The 26,458-nt window shown below is 34.2% G+C and overlaps 2 protein-coding genes across 2 annotated transcripts; both read right to left on the reverse strand.

Annotated features, from left to right (window-relative positions):
• Positions 1-7,953: 7,953 nt before the first annotated feature.
• Positions 7,954-9,805, reverse strand: LOC148629581 (uncharacterized). Its single transcript, XM_088554036.1, has one exon. The coding sequence runs from the start codon at positions 8,510-8,512 to the stop codon at positions 7,961-7,963; it is 552 nt and encodes a 183-aa protein (XP_088410162.1). The 5' UTR covers positions 8,513-9,805; the 3' UTR covers positions 7,954-7,960.
• Positions 9,806-10,767: 962 nt separating this feature from the next.
• On the reverse strand, positions 10,768-20,703 carry LOC148629582 (uncharacterized). Its single transcript, XM_088554024.1, has 5 exons — positions 20,585-20,703; positions 17,908-18,074; positions 17,665-17,738; positions 13,964-14,933; positions 10,768-12,450 (listed from the first exon to the last, which is right to left on the reverse strand). The coding sequence occupies exons 2-5, from the start codon at positions 18,071-18,073 to the stop codon at positions 11,396-11,398; spliced, it is 2,265 nt and encodes a 754-aa protein (XP_088410150.1). The 5' UTR covers position 18,074; positions 20,585-20,703; the 3' UTR covers positions 10,768-11,395.
• Positions 20,704-26,458: the final 5,755 nt, after the last annotated feature.

The following is a 26,458-nucleotide window of genomic DNA, read 5'->3' on the forward strand; positions in this document are numbered from 1 at the left end:
TTTAATTTGGCGGGAAACATGTCCTAATCTCATTAACATAGCATCATCAAATGATAAAAATATACCTTTGTTTAAAGTTGCAACTTAAATTGGGTAAAGTACGCTGTCAACTACAGTACAAGGTTTACAATTCATCCCAGAAAGAATAAATAAGAACTAATTAATGCGTAGATTCAGAACTGATAAAGGAACGTATTACATCAATATTCAGTAAATAACCATATTTTTGCGGATATAGTGAGTTAATGGTTTGATCTTCAATTCTATTTCTTGTATATCATGTTTTTAGTTCAATCCACAATTATAGGATCATAATTTTAACGATTTTTGAGGAGGAGTTTATTTCCATTTTATATTTCCTCTACGCAATCCCTTCTTGGCAACATAACTAACTGATCGAATTGGCCAGTTGTATAATTGATCATTTCGTTTTTGTTTAAATTATTTTTGTCTGTGTTTAAAATCGCATGATATCTATGTTAATATATTCTTCATAAATTTTATGGCTGCAAAATTTGATACTGAACTGGTAACAACCGTATTATTCTTAGTAAAATGTCACAAATTCTTGTACCGGTGATTAAGTTAGACTAGTGTAAATGGTTTTATTTTTCATGATAATGCAAATAATTTGCTTTCCAATACTACACGCACAAATGGTTTGACAGATTTTAAGACTACAATGCTGAATTATAAGATTTAACGAGCCATATGAAGCCATAAATACACAAATTAAATCGGGCAATAAAAGTGCTTTTTATTTTTGTTTGAAAAATGTTGCTCCCATTATAATTTGATAAAATAAATAAAAAAGGGATTCATGGTGCATTTCTCTAGCTACGACTGCATAAAAAAAGCTTTTCCTGTTTGAGTAACAAGCCACACAAGATTAAAGCAACACCGTTTACAGGGTTTGGTATACTGTCATACATAATAATTCAATCTGGTTATACGGAATTTCAACACAGGTAAAACTTGAAACGCTACAAAGAAAAAAAGCTCTAATTACAATAAGTCGCGGAGCTTTCACATGTTCCGTTGAGACGTCTTGATATATCGTACCGGAATCCACTTTTCCCCTCTGTTGCAGAATTTCTTCGTTCCATGGTAAAACAGTTACTTAAGTTTTAATTCACATTTTTTTGGTTACATATTGTTTAAATATAAAAAGGTAGTAAAAATTAACGTGCATATTTAATCACTGTCCCAGAATGACAAAAATTTGGTTATTTTACTACTTAACCGTTAGAACGTTAGAACTTTACTTGGAAGAGTAATCGAGGGAACCAAGTTTCTATGGAAAATCAAAGAATGTAATCCAGGGACAAAGAATGTGTACCAAGACTGAAGCGCGAATGTATTTGTTTTTCCAAATAAACATGCACTGTTAAGCTGTACAATTTTTCATACCATACCGTGGGATAATAGGTAACTTACTTACGTACTTCACTGGTCGCATTGCTGTAACTCATCCGACGTCCTCGACCTAGGCAATCATTGTTCGTCAAGCTCAACGCAGAGGCAGTCATTCGATTCCTCTCTTACTTTCTGACATCATTCACACTTTCCCGACTTTGCACGATTCTTGCATTTTCTGAGAGGGTTGGCTGTATCGTCTACAGTGAATTTCGAACGTCCTAATCAGTGTCTCTGGTCAATAAGGTAACAACAAAATAACCGAACACTAGTTAGTTTCATAATCAAGTATAGTCCAAAATAAATCTGACAAAATAGATATTACAACACCGAAGCAGCTGGTACCGTAATAGTCCTGACTTGGTACAGGCACTTCAAACGAAATGGTGCGTTAAATCTACAGCGCGCCAAACCTCCTTCTTCCATTGCGGGATGACTATACCAGTAGTGAATAAAAAGCATTTGCACATTATTGTCATAATCGGTACACTGCGCGTCGTTGGTTGGTTTTCAGCTACTGTTGTCCTTCAACCAAACTCACAGGATGACTTTCCCGCTGCTTGGCCAAGTCTTCGTACTGCTGTTCTCCTGCATCGCCCAGTCACTACTAGTGCATAAAAAATAGTCGCCGCAAAGATCGTGCAGAAAATCATCCACTGTAACATCTAATTTCCATTGGGAAGTTCTATGTTTGCCAATATTTGTCTCTTCACTCATATCATTTACTCTGATCTATATTTCCTAAGGTCTTCTTGTTTTCCCATAATTTTGTTGTTGCACCTTCCTTTACAAACTGTGTATGCACTGTCTTTTGTTTATGTTTTTTACATCCTTCCTCTGTTTTTCAATCGCGTCGCAAACTCCCGGTGTATCTGGTTGTGTCTCCATGTATACCTTCCATGTGCTAAACGAAGGCGCACATGCTATGGGGGATGCGCTGTTTCCACACAAACGGCAATCTGGTGTTTCTGTTATGTTTCATCTCTATGGATTTGCCGTACTTAGTAGCACACCATAGACTGATCGTGTAATATGTGATCGTGTCCTCCACCCGAAAATGCTTTCCATTTATGCAACATTTTGATCAATCAAATATTGGGATGGCCTCAAAACGATGTCAATGGAGAAATTAGCAAATATATTTTGCCATTTGCTTTGGCCTCCCCATCTGATTTTAAATAAAAGAACGTACCTTTAAAACCATAATTTCATATATTTCGGATTAAAAAAATATATTGGAGGGGGGGGGGGGTTGCAACTGTGTACAAGCGTTTTAGAAGGTTTCCATTCATTACTGAAGATAATGAAAATATTGCTAATGTGTACATGTATATGTATGCGTCCTAGATCTTGACTTAGGAATAACTTTAACACAAATATTCGATCTATACAACAATAACATGATTTCAGGCTACGCCTAAGACGGACTGAACTCATTCTTTGTTTACGGTGCACCACCATATTGCTATGAGCGAAGTAGCAATCGATGAGGAGAGTGTGTGAGACTTTCTTCTGGGAAAGCTTAATACATTTCTACACAGCCAATAATCTCCATATTATTATTAAACAAATAAATATGAAAAATTGTATCCATCGATGTATTGAAATATAAAATAACGCCTCCGCACCTGTCTTGAATACACTTGTATTTTAGTTAGATGTTTGCTTTGACCATATGCGATAATATGACAGTTTCAGGAAAAAAACTTTTACATATGTATATCTGATCTGTTCGAGAAAAAATTCCCTTCACTCGCGAACTGATTGTTTTTGGTATCTGGTTTTGATAAATTATTTTTCATTTTCAACTGTTTGGCGTTCAAAATTGTTGTGATCTTGTTATCAAAAACCATATTTACTTTTTAATATAACAATAAATTTTATTGAGTCGTATACGGTCATGTAAATATGAAATTGTATAAGTTATACTCCTGCTCTGGCAAAAAAATGCACATTAGGAAAATGCATCAGTTGGTATTCTTATGGATAAAAATACTAACTCAAAAATTACCCGTATACATAAATGGATTTTTGTCCTTGGGGGAAATGGCTAAGATAATTTATTCCAGCAAATAGAACCTAGGGTATATTTTTTATAAAGATCTATAATAAAATAATGTTAAGTTTTTTTTGTTGAGTATAAAGGTTTTGTTTTTCTGTGTTATAATTTAGTGTAGTTTTTTACATATTGTGCGACTTGAATTTCTTACACTCTTTGTGCCTTTATCTTGTTTTCTTTCACTGCACGTTTTGTTCTATTGTAACTATGGTTGAATCATTAGTATATTTTACTAAGAAGTCTATAACATATGTTTTAAAGCTTTAACTGCATATTATTTTTGTAATCGTCTTTTTTTCACGGGTTGAATTGATAATATTGTTATAATTCTTATGAGTTAAGAAGTGGAAGTGGGACAGATCTGAGCGAAAATCTAAGTCACAATACACTCTATTAGTCTAAAAGGACAAAATAAATAATAGGAACGAGCGACACGAAGACCACCACAACTAAGGATTAATTCTTGCACGACATGGAGACCAATTGTAATTTTGCGACCAGCACTTTAAGGATTTTATGCAGATTAGATGGTGTATTTCTTTATATATTTAACTTTTTTTCGGCAGGTAAAGTTGTTTTTTTTATTAATTATGTCGCTATATTCATATACAGTGTAGCATATACACAGTGTTGTATTGTAACGATAAAGTGAAAAATTAGAATATAATTACGAAAATCCATCTAGCTCATTTTCATAGACCAAAAATTTTTTCTCGTTGAATATGACGAGCTATGATGATTTAAATACTACAAGCTAGAAATGGGCAATTTAGGGCAATGTTGTATGATAAGTAATGAGTGCTTATTATAAAATATAACACATTAATAGTGCATGAAACAACAAATCGGTACAATCCACAAAGTTTATTGTAGTAACAAGATGTTCATGAGGAAATACATTATGTAACATGACAAAGGGGTATTTCTCGGAATGAGCATATCAGTCGATAGCTTCTCTTGTCTGCAAAGCTTGACAAGTCACACATTGTAGAAATGACAATTTTTAAGGTTCAAAATCTATATACTAAAATTACTCTTGAAGTTCGATATAAAGAGAAAATTCCATCTGTTTATAAGCATTTACATCAATAACTTTATCTGATCCTTTTACTTTCTGATACTTTTTTAATCAATTGAATTGTTATGCCGAGTTCATTTTTAGAAATACAATAAAGAATCGATGTAAGATTCAAGTACACTCTTTTTGTCCGTCCGTCAGAACTTAGTACAAAAATGTATTAAGTAAAATGGTCAGCGTGTATCTCACTAGAATCACTGAATTATATATACATGCTAACTATTAAAAGATATGGCTACTTTTCATCTTGCATATTGATTTAATTTGTTCAGAGTTTTGTTTGGCTAACATGTGCATATTTTATAGAATGCATTTATTTTTGACAGTGTATTTCCAACGAGAAATTAAACTTCACAGAGTAGGCTTTGAAATAATAACACAAGAACCTCTCGGTACGTAAAACGTTTGTGTAGTTTTAACAATAAGTACGATATGATACATTAATGTAGTTTTTTTCAATTGACCTTATGTGGCTCAGTACCTGGTACTTTGATTTCAGAAGCCAATATTTTAGCCGATGTAAGTGCTTCATGTTTACATCTAGGTTAAATTTTGCCCAAGTTGCCTACATTCAACTACAGAGTCAAATAACAAAAAAATATTTTTATAACCAGCTAAGGTCATTTTATCAAAGGTACTTCAAACGCTGATCCAGGGGGTCTCTATGGTTGGTCTTTTCTTTTGTTGGACAATGTTAGATTTTTTGCCTTCTTACGACAATAATGAGCTACGCATAGCGCAGCATGATACGACTGCAGCATGTCAAACTCTGTTCACCTGGGACAAGTATGATCACAATATTAGATTTTGACACACTTAGGCATAGGGACTAGTTTGGTTGACTGTCGGGGTTTAACGCCTGAGCAGCAATATGGAGACTCAATGAAGGATTAATCAAAGGAACCAAGGTTATAGCGGTAATCAAAAGAATATAATCCAGGGACAAAGACCAAACATGGAAAACAGACATACACAACAAAGAACATAAAGTAACTAAAATCATACATACAAAGTAACAAAAGCAAATGAGCAACTCGGACTCCACTAAAAACTGGGAGTATGGACCAGGTGCACCGGTAGGGTAAGCGTCCTCTGCTTTTCTAGAAACTCCCACCGAGTTCCTCATAAAAAGTCAAGTCCGGGGTAGACAAACGAGGAAAGGAAAACTGACCCGTTGAACAAATCAGTGTTCATGGTGCGGATGGATACACCATAACGATCCACGAGTTCATGATGACGACCGTAAAACTTCTGTAGTAATGATTTCAATCTTGTAGCAACATATCCGTGTTCCAGAGGACTATTTGTTAGAAGTCTAGCGCGATACAAAAAGTCTGCGTAGATTCGGCAAGCTTTGGCATAACGTATGAGTTGTGATATGAACACTCCATTCGCAGGTACTGAAGGGATGTTGCCACAGTTGAATGGAAAGATGACAATTCTGAATATTATGAAGAACAGCATTTGAAATTTAATTAAATATGGTAGAAATCTGATTTTTTTTTTAAAAGCCGATTTTATGGGGGTGATTCCTTTGACCCCTTATGACTCAAAAACCATAAGAGATATCTGAATTCTGATTTTCGGAATCCAATTTAAAACAAATTTTTGAAATCAGACCAAAAATTAAAAAAAAAATGTAGATTGATAGGGTGTGGCCCTTTGATCCACTATAAGTCGAAAACCGTAAGAGATACTAATATCTGAAATCTGATTGAAAAACGAAGGCAGGGATTTTCATAAAGAATCTAATAAAACAATTAAAAATCGTACCTACAATAAAAAGTTTAATATTTGGAGCGTGGCCCAAAATACTCCAAAACAGTTTTGGATATTAAGCTTAACCTGCATTTTTTAAACAAAATTTCAAGAGGAACAGATTGAAATCTGAATCATGAAAATCGGATCAACAGCTTTTCCTGTCAATTTTTTAATAATAACAACCATTTTCCCCCTTACTTGCAAATAAGGTGGAGCAAAAACCTCCAAAAACAATAGATCCCACCACCATGTCCCTACAAAATATGTGTTAAAATTTCAAAAAAGATCGGATTATTTTTACTCAAGTTATCATAAATAAACTAAAGTAGATAGATGCCAACGACAGGCTGATATCATTAAACGACTGAAAAATAATTTTTGCGGGCGTATAAAAGCTGGAACCCTCTTTGATAAATTTCTGTATCGGAGCTCCTTTCATGATTTCTTTTAACTACTAAACAAACTCCTATACATTATACGTCCGTTGTTGTTTGAAGTACGAGGGTACCAGAGTCTAAGATTAAATACATTAAATACTTAGTACATTTATAACACTTGCCAAAAACGGGATCTTTTTTTTTGCCTTTGCCTCCATACCAGATTAACTGACACAATAAGAACGCGTAATCATCCTTTTCTTTTCAAACATTCACTTTTGAGTACTATGGTTTATTTATAGACGGATATTTAAAGCGAAAAAAAACTAGAAAGCGAACTTCATTTCAAATTTTAAATAACAAGGGTAACATATACTGTATAAAATGAAGTCTCATTCAAAACGTTTACCAAAAATTTAAATGCACGAGGAGTATATAATAATTAAATATTTCACCGGTAAAATGCCAAGTCTTTTACAGGATCATATTTATACATAAAGGGTGTATTTAAATAGGGAATAATTGTGTATAAACAGCTTAAGTAAACACATCCTCATAAGAACTAATTGTGGCCTGTGTATCATTACTGTCCTTTGATATCTCCCTCATCAGTGGCTCCTTCGTGCTTCCTGATGATATACTGAATCGAACTTTTTTGTACGATCCTTTTCCATTTATCACAGCATTATCCCAAGAAGAATCTGGTGTACATAAACTATCTCGACCTTTCAAGTATAGGCTCGGGACAGTCGAGTTCGAAAAATTAGGATCGGACACAGAGGTCAATAGACTTCTCGTTCTATTCACATCACACTTGTGTTTACCTAGCCACGATAAGTTATCTGACTTAAGGTATCGAGATATTGCGGTTTCTTCCTCCCTGTTGACTCGCCGTTTTTGGATATGTCCGGCTATAAACGCCATTATCCCAAGTCCATAAACAACTACGGTGATAATAATGAAAGTAGCTGCGCCTGTAGCATCGTAGTTTCCATTAGACACATACTCTGTGCAGTTCACAAAACTTAAATTAGAAGCAGAAACTTCCATTGTGTAACTGTTACATGTTGCTTCTAATTCACTTAATTTTTAAGAACACAAACAAACAGTAAATCAAGACACACATAAAACATTAGAAGTTACATATATAGACTTTCTTGATTTAAAACACAAACACACAAATATATTAGTATACGGTTTAAAATTTTATTTTATTTTAAAATCTTAATGCCGATAAACATAAACTATTTCGTATGTTTGGAACGGGATTTAAATTTTGGTGGTTGACCCAAACGTTACTGATTTAATTGTAGCTGTAGATTTCTTTCTTGTAGATTCGCCTGGGAATGAGTATGGAGGGACAGGTGATAACGGGGATGTCGTTTCTGACGTCTCAGAGTAGTAAGACCGGAGAGACGTGTCCGACTCCGCGCCTGATAAATCACTCTCAGTTAATCTGGCTTCTTCTGATTCTGAAATCCGTTGCATTCTTTTTTCTTCGTGTCTGAAAAGAATTGCCTTCATCATATTTTTTCGGTGCTGCATCAATTTCTGTCTGTGTGCCTGTAAGTTTACCTTCTTTTCCATTTTGAGATATCGTCCCAGTTCTTCATCTTTGTTAGATGTTTCTTTATGTTGACGTTTTATTCTAGCACAGAGCATCGAGCAGACACCCAGTAGAGAGTAAACAAGTACGGTAGTAACTATATACTGCATTGCTCCTTGTTGATCGTAGTCATCGGGGAATCCATCACAATTTTTATCTTTTCCCGTTACGTTACATGGCATCAATGTTGTTGTTATTGCTGTGACATTGGCCATTTCTTTCGTTCTTGTATATGAGCAGAAACTGGCAGAATTGTTTAAGTGTTTTAGTTTCAATGAAGTCAAATGAACTTAAATTTCATAACTTTTTTTGCATTCCTTAGTTAAATTGAGGTCGCATTTTTACACAAGGATCTTAAATTTCGAAGGCAATAGAATAAAACGTAAATCCAAAAATAGTTTCCGATGAACAATTCACACACCAACAAATTAAACTTTCACTTCACTATGAATTATTCATGATTTGTTAGATACAGATTCCTTTACTACAAAACTGATGTAAATTTCATTCAAGCTAAATTAATTGAATTAAAAACCCAGCTTATACTGAATTATCATAAGTCAGTTATATGAGTATTCCTTCAGAGATATCATCAAAACCTCAAAAGACCGTCATAGTCCATTATTTCTTTTGTTGTTTATAAATGATACTTGTACATGTATCTTGCCATTTAACACAATAATATAACAATTACATATCTCGCATGATTATCATGATCTCAAAACAAATTAAATTTAGTGGCATTACCTGCACGTTGATAGTTATGTGCATTTTTTGCTGACAAAAATGTTTTTGTTTTATTATCATAATACATGTATGTCGACCAGTGATTGTTCTGAAATAAACGGTATCATATTCGCACCACAAAATTGAGAATTTGCAACATGAAGACTACAGGTATGACATCAATGGAGCCTACGGTTCAAATTTCGATATTCAAGAAAAAATAGATAGAATGGAGAAAAGAGAATAAGAAACTAATACAAAGACACAGAAAACAATGATGAACAAAATCGGGAGACCGAAGCATGGCATTAAATTCCTAATTAATAAATACCTAGAGAAAACAAGAGAAAGTTACCTCCCTTGTGAGCGTCGTGAAAGTGTTAACTCACTATCAACACTGGAGAAAGGTCTTACAACTTTATGTAATGTGCATTGTAGCTTTTGATCATTATTTCGTTCAACAAATTTATTTATTAGTTTCCTTCAATCTTATTTGGGTCAGTTTACAAAATTTACTATTTACACCATATATATCAAGGCTTTCATTGAATATATCAGTAAATGTCAAGACCACCAACTTTGAATTGTTGAGATAATGAGATGTTAAGACACTCGGTTTTCAAAATAATTACTATTAAACCCCAAATTATATTGTAATTATTTACAACCACTCTTTCTATGATGTCTATTTGCACATTATTCTGTCACCTCTCGCATATTCTTACTACGCTTTTTTTTTGCAGAGTTGAGTCACCACCGCGGAAGTTCCTACGTTAATCAAACTTGATATCTTTCTTTTTTTGTTGTTGTAGTCAGAAATTACATACTTTGTTTCTATTATTTGTGTTATGACCATTTACTGTAAATGTGTTGGAACAAATACAAATATTGAATTTGAATATATAATAAAGTCTGAATACGACGACATCTTGGAGTAAAACTTTTAATATCGAACTGATCACTAGATAACGCTAAGGCAACTAGCAAAACGTACTTTATAACATTCAAGATTGAAATATAAAAATACAATGATATGAAGAGATGTTAAAAATTATGTTGGAAAACCCTCTTACACATCATTAATCACATCTTTAACATTCAATTCAATGTAACAAAGAAAAAAAAAGAGAAACAACTGATCTAGAAGTTGTTATAGCAGGCATAATTGTTAAATAATGACTGTCAATGTAACAGAAGTATAGACCGTAGAGCCTATCAATGCCACTAGATAAAACATGCTCAATTTTCGAGAATGGTTCAAGAATAAAAACATTACATTTTTGTCGTCGTTTTTTGTTTGTTTGTTAAAGCCAATGACAGATAAATAGATAGGTGTTAATCGATTTATAAATGACTTGCTTCTCTTTTGGGCTTGTAAGGGAGCAAAATATGTAACTTTCACGTAGGCGTCAGGCCCGCCAGTATCATGGTATCATAGTAAAAATAATGTCATGTAGTCTCCTCATGTTCAATGAAATGGTGGAATAAAATATGATACTAGTAGTTATGACTGCCGAAAGGGGATTAATAATATCTGAAACGCCGGTAATGCCTAAGCCAAAGACGAGTGCATGGACTTTAAGATCAATCAAATAGCATGTCACACTGTGCAACACCATACTGACTGATGACATTGGCCAGGCAGAAAAAAATACTACTGAATAATGCATTCCAAGTGATTTCCTATAATCCAGTGCGATTACTGAAATCAGAATTGATACGATCTAATATAATACACTTGTACTTTCGTTTGATGGAAAAGGACCTTTATTGATTTTTTTTGTACAGATAACTTAAGTAATATAGAGTGTTAAAAGAGGAAGCGACACAACTACAAATAAAAACAAGACACAAGAAATATAAAGCAGCATAAAACGACCGACGCATATCATATCTGTTCACTTGTGGCAAATGTGGGTACAATATTAGTTTTTGAACTTTCTCCATGGAACTGCAGTTCCATAACTAGTTTGGACACAATATATTGAAAAAAAATTAAATTAAAAAAAGTAAAAGCAGTTCTGCTTTAAAGGTGCTTATCAAAGACATTTGCTTTCGATTTCTAAGTAGAAATAAAAAAAGATTTTAAAATATTAAATATCTATTATAAGTATATTATAAGTATATTTCCTATATTAATTTATTATTGAATAAAATTTAATTTTCAGCATTCTGTTTGATCTTTATGAGTTATTATGAGCACGACGTCTTACGTACCCCCCACCCCCCCCCCATTTTTATCAGCAACATAATAACAAATCAATAGAAATTGGAATATTATCAATGGAAATAATAACACTTTGTGATGCTTATCCATATGTCTTAAGCAAGAACTTTGATATTCCAACTACAGAATTAAGATTCGGTCCTTATTAATCTACGGTATCGTCAATATCGTCAATCGGTTCTACATCCTTGTTAGTGTCATCGTCATCACTGTTTTGTTTATCCTTCCGCGTGCTTTCCTCCATTCTGTCGGAACTACTGGCATAGTTCTCGTCTAGACTAAAAACTTTTTCTTCAGACCCAACATGAGAAAATTTACTATTTCTTTCAGACACTTCCAGTTTCACCCCCTCAAACTTCACCTGACTTTCCTCCGTCTCTTGATTTACGGGATTGACTTCGGTAATGATACCTTCATACTTGTCTTCAGTGATACCTACCATGGAGTCATGTGATTCTGGTAGTGGACTTTCATTATCGGCACATGTAACGTCTGAACTGGAAAATGCCACCACCTCATCAACGTGTTTTGCCGTCGTTAATGGGCTAGCTTCTTTACCGAGGATAGGAGATCTTCTGTTTTCTGAAATACTAGCAGCACCATTACTTTTTATTGGCTTCAAAACATCTTCGTCGTCCGATTCAACAAGTCCGAAGGGGATTGATTCGTCTGAGGAATCATCAGTGTTGTCAACATTTGTCAGCGTGCTCCTTCCTTTCGAGACACTTTTCTGCTTTTCTGTTTCAATGTGATGTTTTGATGAGATTGTTTCTGACGCTTTTATCATCGATTTAGAAACCGACGGTAGAATTTTTACCTCATCATCGCCGTCATGGTCCGCTGCTTTCGTTTCACAAATGTTTATTGATTCTTTTTCATCCCTGGACTTGTTATCGTCCCTTTCCCTCTCAAAAACTGCGTCATGACCACTGTTTTCGCCAATAAGAACTAGATTCTTAGCACTGTGTCCAAACTTCTCGCAACCATTAAGGTATCGATCACGTGCTGCTACCTGTGTAGAAATCTGGTCAACATCAAGAAGAGACCGCAAAACAACGATTGTAGAGCAAGTACTGTCTGCCTCGTTGCTGACTAGACGGATTTCTTTCAGATGTTTCATGCTGTCTGGAGTCATGACGTATAGCAAGAGAGCGTCGTAAAAGGCTTGTACACATACATCCAGGGGGAAACCCACTCCACCTGGAATTTAAAATTTCACGCAAGTACACCAGATATGCAACGAAAATAATCACTTAATTTTTTATGGTAAGTTTATATAACAGTTTGAAATTTTCTGAAATCTATTTTTATGACATTTAGAACAATTCAGAAAAATCAAATTGAAAGCAACTTAATCAGTGATGAGTAAATAATGATGTCTGTTCTCCTAAATAGCAATTAGGGCGGTTATAAAATCTAAAATACTTTCACAGTGTCATACAACATAAGGAAGCAACTGTCACAGTGTAATCACCTCCTGTATTAATGCAGTAAACTGATCAATATCTATATGTACATGTACATACTTAAAACTTTCAACAAGCACTGACATTTGAACTACAAGGGAGTTTAAGGTAGCATAGATTGAAATTGAAGAGAAACAACTGGTAAGCAGTTCTCCTTGTCTATTTTCACAATCACTTACCATTTTAAAATGCTTTTCAAAAACTCAGAACTACAAGAAGGAGAAATCGTGTGTAATTGTCTGTTTGATTTCTTAGCTTTACTCAAGGGCTATTTAAAGTAGTCGTACTTGATAGAAATCGGCCAAATGAAGACTAAACAGAAAAATCATGATATACTGTAAGACCTATATGTGCTGCGTACATGTACACAAAAATGTTATAGCTCTATTAGTTCGAATGGGCAGAAACAAAAACGACTCCATGGACAAATAAACTCATGGAAATTGTAGTTATCATATATACTTACTTAATATGAAGCATTTTCTGTTATTTTGAATTCATATGATAGCGATCAAAGACTAATGGACCCATATCCATTTTAATACGTAATATATATCAGTGATACTCAGTCATCATTGAAACATTAATGGGTAAAAAACAAAACATACATTATTATCGACCGTTTTCATTCACGAGTTAACTTGTCAACACACAACAAAAATGTCCTAAAAATTGCATTTTAAAGCATTTTCAAGAAGTATACCAACATGTACAGAGTGACATATTACAGAATAATAATTAAAAAATGTAACCATTATATATTGTGTAATACTAGTACATTTAAGTAAACCTCTAGATTATATTATCAGCTACAAACCTATCAAGATATATTTGCTTGAATAAGATCAGTATAGTAGGTAATCAAAGTTGAATCCGAACTGTGATGCGTGAAACCGTTCTATGCGTTAGATTAAGGTAAGAAATTCGAACTGTGATGCGTGAAACCGTTTTATGCGTTAGATTAAGGTAAGAAATGTACTTTAGTCATGTGTGTCAATTTCAAGACACATAAATGATGAACTTTCGGTCTACATGCTCAAGAGTTTAAACTTTAGTAAAGAGCCGTTAATTTTTAATATTTTCTCGGATCTTTCTGCTTGAACAGTTTTTTTTAACTGTCACATGATGAGGTCTCAAGGTCGGAAACTGTAGAAAAAAGTAAGAATCCAACAGTTACATAATGGTTCATGAGCATGAATTGGTACATGGATAGTATTTCTTATGTTAGGTTTATTTCAAAATCTTACCAGTTCCTATAAGTGGCATGGCAATACTTTTAAGCCACATAAGACTGTTGGCATACTGGAAAACATTGACGTATGTACACGTCAGTAGATGTGTTGATTCATCTTTGTTATCCTCCCGCCATAATGGGCCTACTGCATGGATGACGAAACCAACTTTCTTGTCTAAACCTCCACCAGCGCTTGTATGAATAACCTCCCCCAAATTTAGTTGCCCGTGCTGTTCAATATACTCCTTGCATTCTGTCTTAAGTTTTTGATCGGCAAGATTGGCAATAATTCTTGAGAGGCCGTAATTATGTGACAATTTGGATGTAGCAGATGTGACAATGGCGTCGGTTTTCTCTTTCAAGATATCGTTCATGAGGACAGATATAGCAAGAGTAGAGATGTTAAAGTCGAATGTCAAAGGTACATCTTTGAAGTCGTTGTGAGACAGGGAAAACCCGCTCTGTGGTGGCCTTTTTGGCATATTTCGAAGCCAAGCAGGGGCGCTGCCTAATCCTGTACCGCACATTCCTAAACCTCCAAGCAGATCATCTGCATCCCCAAAACTCAATGCATTATGGTCAAAACCTGCAGGTTCTGCATCGCGCCATCGTTCATACGAATACTGTTGGAATTGATCAGCCTCCCTTGATTCAGTATGATACGGATATTGCAGTGGGTTCAGGATTTCATTTAGTGTTCCCCCACTTGCTTCAAGACTACGGTCTTCTTCAGTATTGAAGACCCGTTCTTGACTCTCTTCTCTGTTCAGAAGAATCGGTTTCACTTCACCGCCTTGACTGCATACGTCATCTAAATATTGCCACGCCCACTCGATTTGGTACCAGTCACCTGAAATCGTATAATTGTCTTCGGAGGTGACATCCAACTCTCCATCGTACTGAATGTCGTCGAGATATTTTGGATCATTGTCCAGTAGTTCAGTCATTGTTGGACACAACTCAACTGTCACTTTACTAAAAACCTGCAAAATAGGTATCCGTGAATTTTTTAATATCATAGTTAATTCTGAACTCGAAACAATATGTTCAATATAAAGTATTCTGGCAAGCACAAAATGACATGAAAAATGCATCAGAAACAAATTTTGAAGATAATATACTATTAGACAAAATACAGAAATTATAAAGTAATAAATTGCTTCGCGGAGTGCAGGTAGTCATGCCCGCAGAGGTCAAACCCTGATTCGATAGTGATCTAATATCTAAAAAAAAAAAAAAATATGCAAAAAAAGATTCTGAAATTACTAAGAAAAAAACAAAACAAATAACAAAGTTGCATGAACAATGCTTGGAACGTTTTGAAGTTATAAGATGTATGAAGCAATTATCGGAAAACCCTCTTTTTTGTAAATAACGTAAAAAAAACCCAAAAAAAACAAAAAAAACAAAAAAAAACTCGTAAACGGAAAAAAATCATCACAATTAAAGGGGAGCTAATATCGATAGTAATAAACTAATTTCAAAAGTTTCATGAAAACGGATGCAACCACTACTGAGTTATAGTCCGAAACTGCGAAATCCCCTCCTTTTTTTTTAACAAACTCAAGCCTCATAACTGTAAATCGTAAAATTGGAAATTTATTAAGGGAGCTAAAAATCAATGTAGATAAACAATGCCCCAAAGTTTCATTGACATTGCTGTAAGGTGATTGAGTTGATGAAGTAGTCCGAAAACATAAACTACCTCCTTTTTGACGAATTAAGTCCCATTACGAAAACTGAAAAAAACGAAATTCAAAACAAATCGAACTCTTCAATAAAAAAAAACAATTCAACTTAGTTTCACAAGCAAGAAATCTGTGAGTGATGGCTAACTAGTGATGCCTCCGCTTTCAATCACGATATCAAGCACATTACCAAAATTCTCGGTAAAAAGGAAGTTGTTGTGGATCTTTCTGAAAATTAATCACATATGACATACCTGCAGAATATGTTAAAATTTTAAGCCGCTGTGATGAGTAGTTGCTGAGAAAACTGTGACGGAAAAAAACTGTTACGGTAACACGGAAAGGGTAAAACAGTAGACCCCTTATTCTTCGAAGCAGGATATAAAAATGGTGCCAGCATTTTAGTAATAGTGCGACGACTGAACGACGAATGGACACCGGTATACTATAATACGTCAGACAGACAGACGCATACAAATAAAAAAAGTGTCACGGAGCTCAACTTGATGCGACCGAAGCGTGTTGAATTCTGTTCAATTGAAACAAGTGTGGACACAATTATAGTTTTTGACACACTTAAGCATAGGGACTTACAATGTACAGTTCATTATGGACACAAAAACTGGTTTGTACACAATATAACACTAAGTGCAAATCAAAGATCTTTGCCTTCAATCCCAGTAATTAAAAAACAGAAGAGATGTAAATCTGATTGGCAAACGATGACTTAAAATTTCCAAAAGACTGGACAAGTTTTACTTAAATCATCGTTAATAAAAGTTAACGGGCGTCACCCGCAACGACGACGACGCCAGGGTCATACAACCGGAAACAGTTTCGTATAAAATTACTATAAAAGATTTTTTGAGTATTTGAATACATGTACCATGCATCAATACTAAACGGTTTCTTCAAATCTTACGGTAAAAAATAAAACAAGGCCGTGGCTATTGGACTTCAGAAACGGGGCCGCACAAGGGGAAAGAAAGCGTGGATCTGCACTGTCCTTTCATAAATAAATGTTCATGATGAAGTGTTTGATCAATGTCCAATATATTTGTACAGTCAATATGGGAACGTCAACTTTTTTTCAGTGCTTAATTAACTTTAATAAAAATTGGTGACATCCAGTTTCTCTCACTTCCTGTGTGTCTCTCCTAATTCTATTAACATTGAGTGCTCAGCATATAACTGCTGTTAAATAGACCTGTAAAACTCCCCTAAAGTTTGGGTTAAAAACAATTATAATTCATGTAATATTTGTTAATTGTATATTGTTAATACATGTAAATGTAAACTTTCTAGGAATTTGACAGTAAGGGGTTAGTCCCAATTTTTTGTGTTGCAGTACTTTTGTGTTACAGAACATGTACGTAGTTAACATTCTATTCCATGGTATATAGCTATAGGAATCGGGTATAGGGACATTGTGTTGTATAGCTATAGGAATCGGGTATAGGGACATTGTGTTGTATAGCTATAGGAATCGGGTATAGGGACATTGTGTTGTATAGCTATAGGAATCGGGTATAGGGACATTGTGTTGTATAGCTATAGGAATCGGGTATAGGGACATTGTGTTGTATAGCTATAGGAATCGGGTATAGGGACATTGTGTTGATTGTAAATATAAATAAAAATCATATTTGCAAATTAAAGAAGATCTGCCTAATTTCCATTGTCACAAGAACACTTATTTAAATGGAGGTATATTGCCGATTCCTAGTTGATTAATATATTAATAATTGTTTTAAAAACATTTTCTCTGAGTATTTAAATATATTTTGTGAATCAATATAAAAAACATTCTAAGTAAATTTTGCTCATAGGTTCAATCAACACTAAAGTAAGTTCACACTAAAATGCCATGTTGACTTATGAACATTTTGTTTTCGCTAAAATTACCTTAGTTTGGTCTTCACCAACTTGACTACAAATGAATACCTTTCTATCAAAGTTTTAAAGCCAGGTATCATGAGTCAATATATTAATTCGCTTTTATCTGACATCCTATACAGATACTTACTTGTCTTTGTAAAGGTCTGACTTTGATGTCTCTTCCCCGTAATACATGATCCTGTTGAAATATCTTCGGATTCGCTAAAATATATAAAACATTTGTCGTGTAAAAACCAGCTTAAGTAAAATTTTATATAGGGAGTTTCAATGACGGCAATTTTCTGATTCTGTTCATTTCAATGTTTAATACCATATACATGTAATAAGAATAAAGTTTATGAAAGTGCTTTAACAAGCAACAGACTTGTACCTTTTCCATCCTGAAACAAGATGACAGCATCGTTAGCCTGCAAGGGGTAATATATCTTCTTTATTTTCGACCCGCCATACCGAGGGTTGCTGAAGTATACTTTAATGTCTCTCTGTGAAGCATCCTTCGGTACATCAAGTACCCGAACACCGGGAGACGTCGCCATTCTGTAATATATATATATATATATCATTAGACAAGATAATTTCGATATAGTTAGTCATGTGCCAAGTTAGCCAAAGATTTTAAAATTGGTGGTCACATTATTCACCCCCCATGATTTAGGGGATAGAGCGACGACTAGTTGCCTCACAGTCAAATAATGTGCCCGACTTGAATAAAATGTCTAATTTGGGGCTGTTGCTTCTGTGAGCTAAATCAAAATCATGGTTTTACCATATATATTTTGTTTTAGTATATATAATTTGTTTTCGCTCACAGAAACAACAGCCCCAAGTAGACATTTTGTTTTCGCTCACAGAAACAACAGCCCCAAGTAGACATTTTGTTTTCGCTCACAGAAACAACAGCCCCAAGTAGATATTTTGTTTTCGCTTACAGAAACAACGGCCCCAAGTAGGCATTTTGAAGTTCCATAGAGATCAACAAGCTTTTCCTCTTGAAAGTACATGAAAAAAAGTTGTTTTTGATCCTTCTTAGACCAAACTTATTGGTAACAGTAATGGTCACGACTCACCAAATTTACCGTTGTCTGCCTTTTGTGGCGTGTAATCTTGTACAATTTCATGACCTTCGAATGACGACAAAGCCTACGTCATTACATTAAGTCGACAGAACTTATTTCTGTGGTTGTGGAAAAGACACTTCATATGTAGCCTAGTTATGACGAGGAACTTGAAATTTTAAACGAGAACTTTCAGTTCATAAGGGTTACAACATCAACTAGTAAAAGCGCATGGTAGGCACATGGACAATATGGCTAAGAATAAATAAGCAATATATTTGAAATAGTTGGGACAAAAGAACAAATGGAGAGTCTCTTACATTCATTCTAGACTGATTTATGGTAAGCCAAAGTGGACAAAAATCAATGTTTTGTAATATTAGAAAATGAATTTGTAATACTACCAAATCATTTTTCTAATATTAGTTTTTTGTTTATTTGTTGGGGTTTAACGTCCGCGCAGCAATATTTCAGCTATATTCAGACGATGAACATGAAATGGATGATAAAATGAACATGAAATGTTGATGAAATGAAAATAGGATGGGACACAAGGAAAATAGGGTCGACAAATTTTCATTGCCACTAGAAAAAAGGGGATGGGTAAGGTCGGTCAATTTAGCCTCCTGTGGCGGAGCGCAAAGGTTCCATCTCCTATCGAATACCACAGCAGGGTTCTTAAACGTGCGAGGAACGTGACATCTTTCCCAACACGGTGCACCACTATAGTTTGGGGTCAGGTTTTCCGTATTATAGCCTGACAACCCCGGCATGTAACATGCCAGGGGTACCTCATTCCACCACCTGGGGCACACATCCCAGTTGCTCTGTGGGCAGAGCGCCTAGCCCCTAGCTAGGTTTCTGAGCACTATTTAGTCGCCTTTTACGACAAGCTTAGCGCTGCTGCAGGCCTATTCTTTTGACACTCGGACCTGCATGGGGCTTTTAATATTAGAAAAGATTTTTTACTATTAGAAATTCATCTTCTAATATTACAAATTCCTGATTTAGTAATATTATAAAACATCAGACATTTTGTAATATTACAAATTGAATATGTAATATTAGAAAATGAATTTGTAATATTGCAAAATCAGTCACATTTATTAATACTACAAAATAATTTTCTAATATTAAAAAACCGTAATTGAATACGACAAATCCATTTTCTAATATTAGAAAATCAATTTCCAATATTAAAATATTCGTTTTTTAATATTAGAAATTCAGTCGATTTTTTAATATTTAAAACAGAGTTATGTGATATTAGAAATCTAAATATCTAAATCATTTTTTAATATTGGAAAATACTTATTATTTGTCCACTTTGGCTTGCCATACTGATTTAAAGGCATTTTAAGTCCGGATGCAATACACGTACCGTCACAATAAGAATAATACAGGACTCAAAACCTCTTCTTCAACGATCCCTACTTTGCTGGGATTGAAAAGTAAACAAATCGTAGCTTGGATCCCCATGTAAACGTGTTTTTATCATGATACGAAAATATCTTAAATTCAAGTTGCACGCAAAATGTATTCCCGTGTAAAAGGGTCTTCAGTGTCAAGTGTAGTCCAGATAATAATGACATTCGCTGAGACATGTTTTTAATCTGACCAGGCCACCAAGCAAAAATTAGCCTCCCAAGACGGCAAAATTATTTGGACTATTGACAATGTATCACTGCAAGAGCAAAACGAAGCAGTGTGTCTTGTTAGGAAACCATACAGTCCCGGGTGTAGTCTCCGGAATCTAATCCGACCTAAACAAATATAGCATCTGAAAAATAAACCAATATTCTTGCCCATACACAAAGCGACCCCCCCCCCACCCCGACCCCCACTGCTCCTCACAAGGAAATGAACTGCAGACTACAGTACATTAACATAAATTTGGAATGTATGATGATAAGTAGAGATAAAAGCAGTACATTGAATATTTTTCGTCATTTACTCTACTATATAGTTGCACTGTGAATAAAATTTACTTACAAACCATCTGACTCCCGGAAAATGTCTTCAATTTGTTCAAAAGGAAAACGAAAGTAAAATGTTTACGTTTTGATAAGCGGTAATTTTCAGTACGTCACGAGATTGAGTGCGTTTAAAAATAGATTTTGGAACTATCACAAGCGGGAAATATAAAAATGTAAAGGCGATGTAATGGATATACTACATTTGTTTGTAATGAATGCACTTTGAAAAAAAAAAAAAAACCAATGGCCTCCTTCTCGATATGGTTTTTCTTTTGGCTTAAGCCATTTCCCGGGACTTGTTTACAATTTTGGTCAAATTTACCAATTTAGTTTCGATACAATCATTTTAGTAACTAATACTTTGTCTCGGATGCCTATCATGACAATGCATACTGATAATTTACTTAATTTATAGTAAACGGAATTACAGATATAGGCAAAGATCTGCCCGCAAACAAAAACCACTCCTCTTCGGTTTTATCTGTGAATATGGTTCTTTAGACTTTTTAAAACGTCGATCATTGCTGTATAGTACATTTTCAATTGTGTGACAGGGGTCGTATAATTCTTGGTCCGCCATATAACACCTGAACTTAAAAAGGTTCATTTAACCTTTCAAAATATTCACAATATTTGTTTTCATTCTCTAAACTATTCATTTTTTTATTCGCATTATTATCCACATATCATATGTAACCCTCCTACAATCTTGACTTTGTTGCTTGGTTTTATAAAATATTATTGCTTTGTGCCTAATATGTCGAAACATGGTTTTAAATACAAAGCAGTTCTGACATGACTGATCAGTACATCTAAAGGTGCATTAGAATAAAGTATGATATTAAAAGATTACTTTTGTATAAAGGTTTAAGGAAAGAACCAGAAAGAATGTTGATTGTAAGATAAGACCAATTTTCTTTTGGCATTCCGTTATGAATTCGCTTCATGCATAGGCTTTTTGAAAGCATTATTCAATTATGCATTTGTACTAGTTCATTGAACATGTCATAACACATCTATCATAATCCATTTAGAAATTTGTTCCGCCAGATAAGACATTAACCGTCATTTTACCTTTCCTTTTGGCGCCATTATTTTTATTTCAGCAAATCTTTCTGTAAAGAACAACGCTAATGATGACAAATGCTAATACAGTGTGTATTTCTAGGATCATTTATATAAATAATTGTTATTAGTTAACATTTGAATCCATTCACAAATAGACATGGAACACACGTGGTATAGATTTCTTTGTGAAGGTACATGTACGTACCAGCTCTACAACAAGGAAATGAAATTAATGAATCTTAATATCCAGTAGTTAGTGTTGGTAATCATACACTGTGGCGTGAAAGTTCAATCTACTACCTCGCTAGCTTAAATGTGGCAAAACATTCTCACTGGGTTTGATTTCAACGGAACTGAATTAAAATATTAATCATGATGGTCTTGATAGACAATGTATATATCTCTTGACAACAAATGCATTCTCGTTGAGACGTCAATAGTTACTGATGATTCCATTAGTTATATTTAGATTATAATAAACCAATAAAGTGTTTATTTACAATAATATTCAAATTTGACGGATACACGACACAATTGAAAAGAAAATTATTTTAAACAATATTCATACATTCCCATCTCTTTCAGTTTTGCTTTGTAACGTAATCAATTCGTTACCAACTGCTTGTCTGTTGTGTAGTAATATGGGTGTGATTTTTAACCAGTGTGTAATTTGGATGTCGTAAAGGAGGCAACATAGTTTACAAACAAACGAACACGACACAAATGTAAAAAAAGATAGAATTTTTCATTTGTAAACGTTGATACCTGTATAGCCGGCACTTAGAATGAAAGACACGCAAAATTGTACTGCAGCATACGTGTATGCTAATAAGTTATATAGACATTTAATTAGTGTAATATGCTTTTGGATACATTTTAATTTTGTTAAGAGCTAACACTTTTTTCAAATAACAGCGGAAGTTCTCCTTAAGCACGTAACGTGCAATTGTCTACACTCCTGTTAACCAAATACGACAGAAGAAAATGGTACTAAAAGTCTTCAACCAACAATAGAAATATTGTGTAATTGCGATGTCACTGTTATATTTTAGTTTTTCGTCCAATTAGTGTGTTGTCTATGATTGTCAGGCATTTATGAATTGGCATTTTTTTTCTATACATAACAAAATTTTAGGAACCACATCAATGACAAATAAGCGAGTTAGTTAAGGAAAGTTTCTTATTTTTAACAACCTGTTTTGCGACAGTGTAAACTGGCCCAGACCAGTTTATTGGGTATAACCTGTTCAAAAATTAGAATAAATCCTTATAATTTATTTTTTTTTGATTAAGTCATCCAAATATTAAGATTTGATTCGTTATTAAAACGTTGTTTTGTTTGGGATTACATAAAACGCGGAGTGCAGACCGATCCACAGTACCAAAGCAAGTTATACAAAACTCGCATTCCTAAAAGATAAACAACCAATCAGAAAGCTTGTAAGTTTGAACATATTACATTTATAAATATTGAATGTGTATGTACAACAAAGATCAAACAAAGTTTGACCAATAGGATTCGAAAACATACACTAAGCTTTCTAGTAATCCGTCAAATCTTGTTACTAATCAAATTACATCATTCTCAAATAAATTTACAAACAAAATTTCATCTGCACGTATAATATTTTGTAGTCAGAAATAAATCTATGAAATTTGGTTAATTATACTGATCGGGAAATGATAGAAATAAAGAAACGAGAATAAATGTGTCAGTGCGAAGTGATATCGTTATCATGAAAAAAAAAGGCAATCAATGAGTTCTAATTTGTTCATCTGTCACCGAGTCTCCTACTTTCTTAAATTAAATAACTATGACAATGCCCCAGGAGTTGTAACACATTTTAGCACTTCATTTGAACTGACATTGTGGTTTATATAAATTATTAGAATAATCGTTATCAACAGAAATTATGAAATGTCACTTATGCTCGTTAAGTCTTTTCTTTCTTCTTTAGTGGTATTTATTTCGGCTTTAATGAGCTATTTGAAATAAATGCAAGGACATCGTCTGCAATTTTGTTCAGTGGTTGCTGTTCTACATGTGTAGGTCATTTCAGAAAGGCTGATTTTTTTAAATTGCTTTCTTTTAAAGCGAAAATCTTATTCTTAAACTTTCACATTTTCCTGGGTTTTCAATTAAAACCTGACAGTCGGTGAGAAGTAGGAAAGGAATTCATACGAACTTCATGTACATATAAACAAATTTTATATTTCAATCATTCCTGCTATTAGGACCACGAAAATTCACTTTTCTTCACTATACAATAAAATGTATAGATATTTTAATTATTGGTTTTAAGAAGCTTTGGATAGATATAGGCAATATTGTTTAAAAAAAAATTAAAATAAATAAAATAATAATTTAGCTCGATCGCGATTCTCGTAGAAATTTCTGGAATGCGTGTAAATGAAAATCAGACCGAGTTAAGTATATATCTATAATAGTTTGTTCCCTCCAATCTGTCTGGCTAAATAGATACAGTTAGGTCACGTGAGTAAGGCAAGCTACCTAATGAATGGTACGTAAATTGGTGGACATTATATTACTAACAATATCAAATGAAAATACGAAATCCAGCTATTGGATAAGTAAAATAATCTGGAGTGGAAGCGTAACAGGTATGCTTATCCACTTCTTTGTCAAATTTTTACACTTAATACAAATATAGTACATGTATCATGTACGCCTAAAAAATAGATTTTTGCAAATAAACATGAATATTTTTATGCATGTAAATATTTCTTATCAAGAAAGAAACTTACGTCTGTTTTCACCACATAAAAAATTAGAACTTCCCCTATCACCACATGTACTATACCAGGGTAAAAGTATTGGCGCGTCGAATGATTCGAACGGAGACGTACATTCAAATCATCATTTCAGTAGTATAGTTCTTGGTAGAGATTACTTCGTGAAAAATAATTCCAAATCATCTTCCAAATATACAGAAGATCTTTACAAAATGCTGGAATTTTTAAACGACAACATATTTGTCCAGTGTAGTGAACGCGTTTTTCAACAAACGGTCGGCATTCCAATGGGAACAAATTGTGCTCCTCTACTTGCTGACCTATTCCTTCACTCTTATGAAGCTGACTTTATAGCCGATTTGATCCGTAAGAAAGAATCCTTTAATCTCAGTTTTCGCTATATAGATAACGTATTATCTTTACATCTAAACAATCCTAATTTCGGGGATTTGATACATTGCATCTATACCAAAGAACTTGAGATGAAGGATACTACAGACACTGTTAGGTCACCCTCATATCTTGACCTACACTTAGAAATCGATGTTAAAGGAAAACTATTGACCAAAATTTACGACAAACGTGATGACTTTTCATTCACTTTCCTTTCATCTGTGGCAACATCCCTTCAGCACCTGAGTATGGAGTGTTCATATCACAACTCGTACGTTATGCCAGAGTTTGCCGAAACTACGCAGACTTTTTGTATCAAGCTAGACTTCTAGGCCTCTAGAACAGGAATTTGCTGCTACAGAATACAGAAGTTTTATGGTTGCCAACATGAACTCGTGTATCGCTACGGTGTATTCATATGCGCCATGAAAACTGATTTGTTTAACGTGTCATAGTTTTCCTTTCCTCTTTCGTCTACCCCGGACATGACTTTTCAGAACAACTCGGCGGGTATTTCTAGAAAAGCAGAGGATGCTTACCCTACCGGTGCGCCTGGTCCATGCTCCCAGGTTTTAGTGGAGTCTGACTTGCTCATTTGCTTTTGTTTCTTTGTATGTATGATATTAGTTACTTTATGTTCTTTGTTGTGTATGTCTGTTTTTCATGTTGGTCTTTGTCCCTGGATTACATTCTTTTGATTACCGCTATAACCTTGGTTCCCTTGATCACTCTTTAACATCTCATTCCTGAGATCGAAACTATCATCTAAAAAACATTTTTTCCTAAAAAATAGTAGAAATGGTCGACATCACTACTAAACAGGTAGTCGATGTTCCACATCGGGAATTGCATCTTAACTCCTAGCAACAGACCTGAAAAAGGGAGTTTGAATTGCTCTCAGCATTCGCTTGAGATAAAACTGCGAATTTCAGGCGTATATCATCATACCTAGGCAATCGAAAAAAAGACATGTTCAGGGTGCTCGCTCAAACCCGGCGTTACAACGATCGCATACATAGTTTTTCGGACACATTCATTCTATACAGGTACATTTCAGTGGAAATTTTTTCGTTCTTGCTAATAGCTTTAGTTTAGGGCTCGTATGTCGTTATCATTCAAGTTTGATTGTCTGCCTGTTCATACATAACTTTGCCAATAAAAATTCAAACTACTCTTCGTATGCATTTCTAGGAATGATTTATTCTAGTGTTTGTTCCGAACAAAGAATTTATAGAGACTTGACTTATATCATCCGAAGAGAAACGGATTGACATCACGTGTGATGTCTAAAATACAACTATGGTATCTCCAAAAAGTAATTTTAGACTTGCCTAAATAGTTGATTTTCTGGAAGTTGAAATAAACGCTTAAAATAAGAAAGTCTTTGTCTACGAAGGCAGACAGTGGTTCCTAACCTGATTCTAATTCGAATGAATGATCAGTTCAACATATTATTCTATTTTCATTCGACCACTAGAATCTGACTTCTCTTTAGTACTTTGTCCCCATTCCTTTATGAAAAGCTACACATATATAGTCCTTGGTTTTATCAGTGGTCGTAACAACGAATACTGTTCCTTTTCATATTACATCAAACATACTAGTGATGTAAAAACATCATTATTCCTTAAAAATATCATACGGTAAACTAATATCAAACAGCAGGCCCAACCTT

Source organism: Perna viridis, chromosome 1, assembly GCF_037379345.1.
Source record: "Perna viridis isolate PV_CMFRI_1.1 ecotype Kerala chromosome 1, ASM3737934v1, whole genome shotgun sequence".
Lineage (NCBI taxonomy): Eukaryota > Metazoa > Mollusca > Bivalvia > Mytilida > Mytilidae > Perna > Perna viridis.

Bases quoted from the DNA above. Each gene is read 5' to 3' on its own strand.
- LOC148629582 (XM_088554024.1), bottom strand. From the start codon at position 18,073: ATGGCGACGTCTCCCGGTGTTCGGGTACTTGATGTACCGAAGGATGCT. The intron at 14,934-17,664 runs GTAAGTATCTGT...CCTATTTTGCAG, and splicing joins TCAGACCTTTACAAAGACAA to GTTTTTAGTAAAGTGACAGT. The intron at 12,451-13,963 runs GTAAGATTTTGA...TTTAAATTCCAG, and splicing joins CATGCCACTTATAGGAACTG to GTGGAGTGGGTTTCCCCCTG.
- LOC148629581 (XM_088554036.1), bottom strand. From the start codon at position 8,512: ATGGCCAATGTCACAGCAATAACAACAACATTGATGCCATGTAACGTA.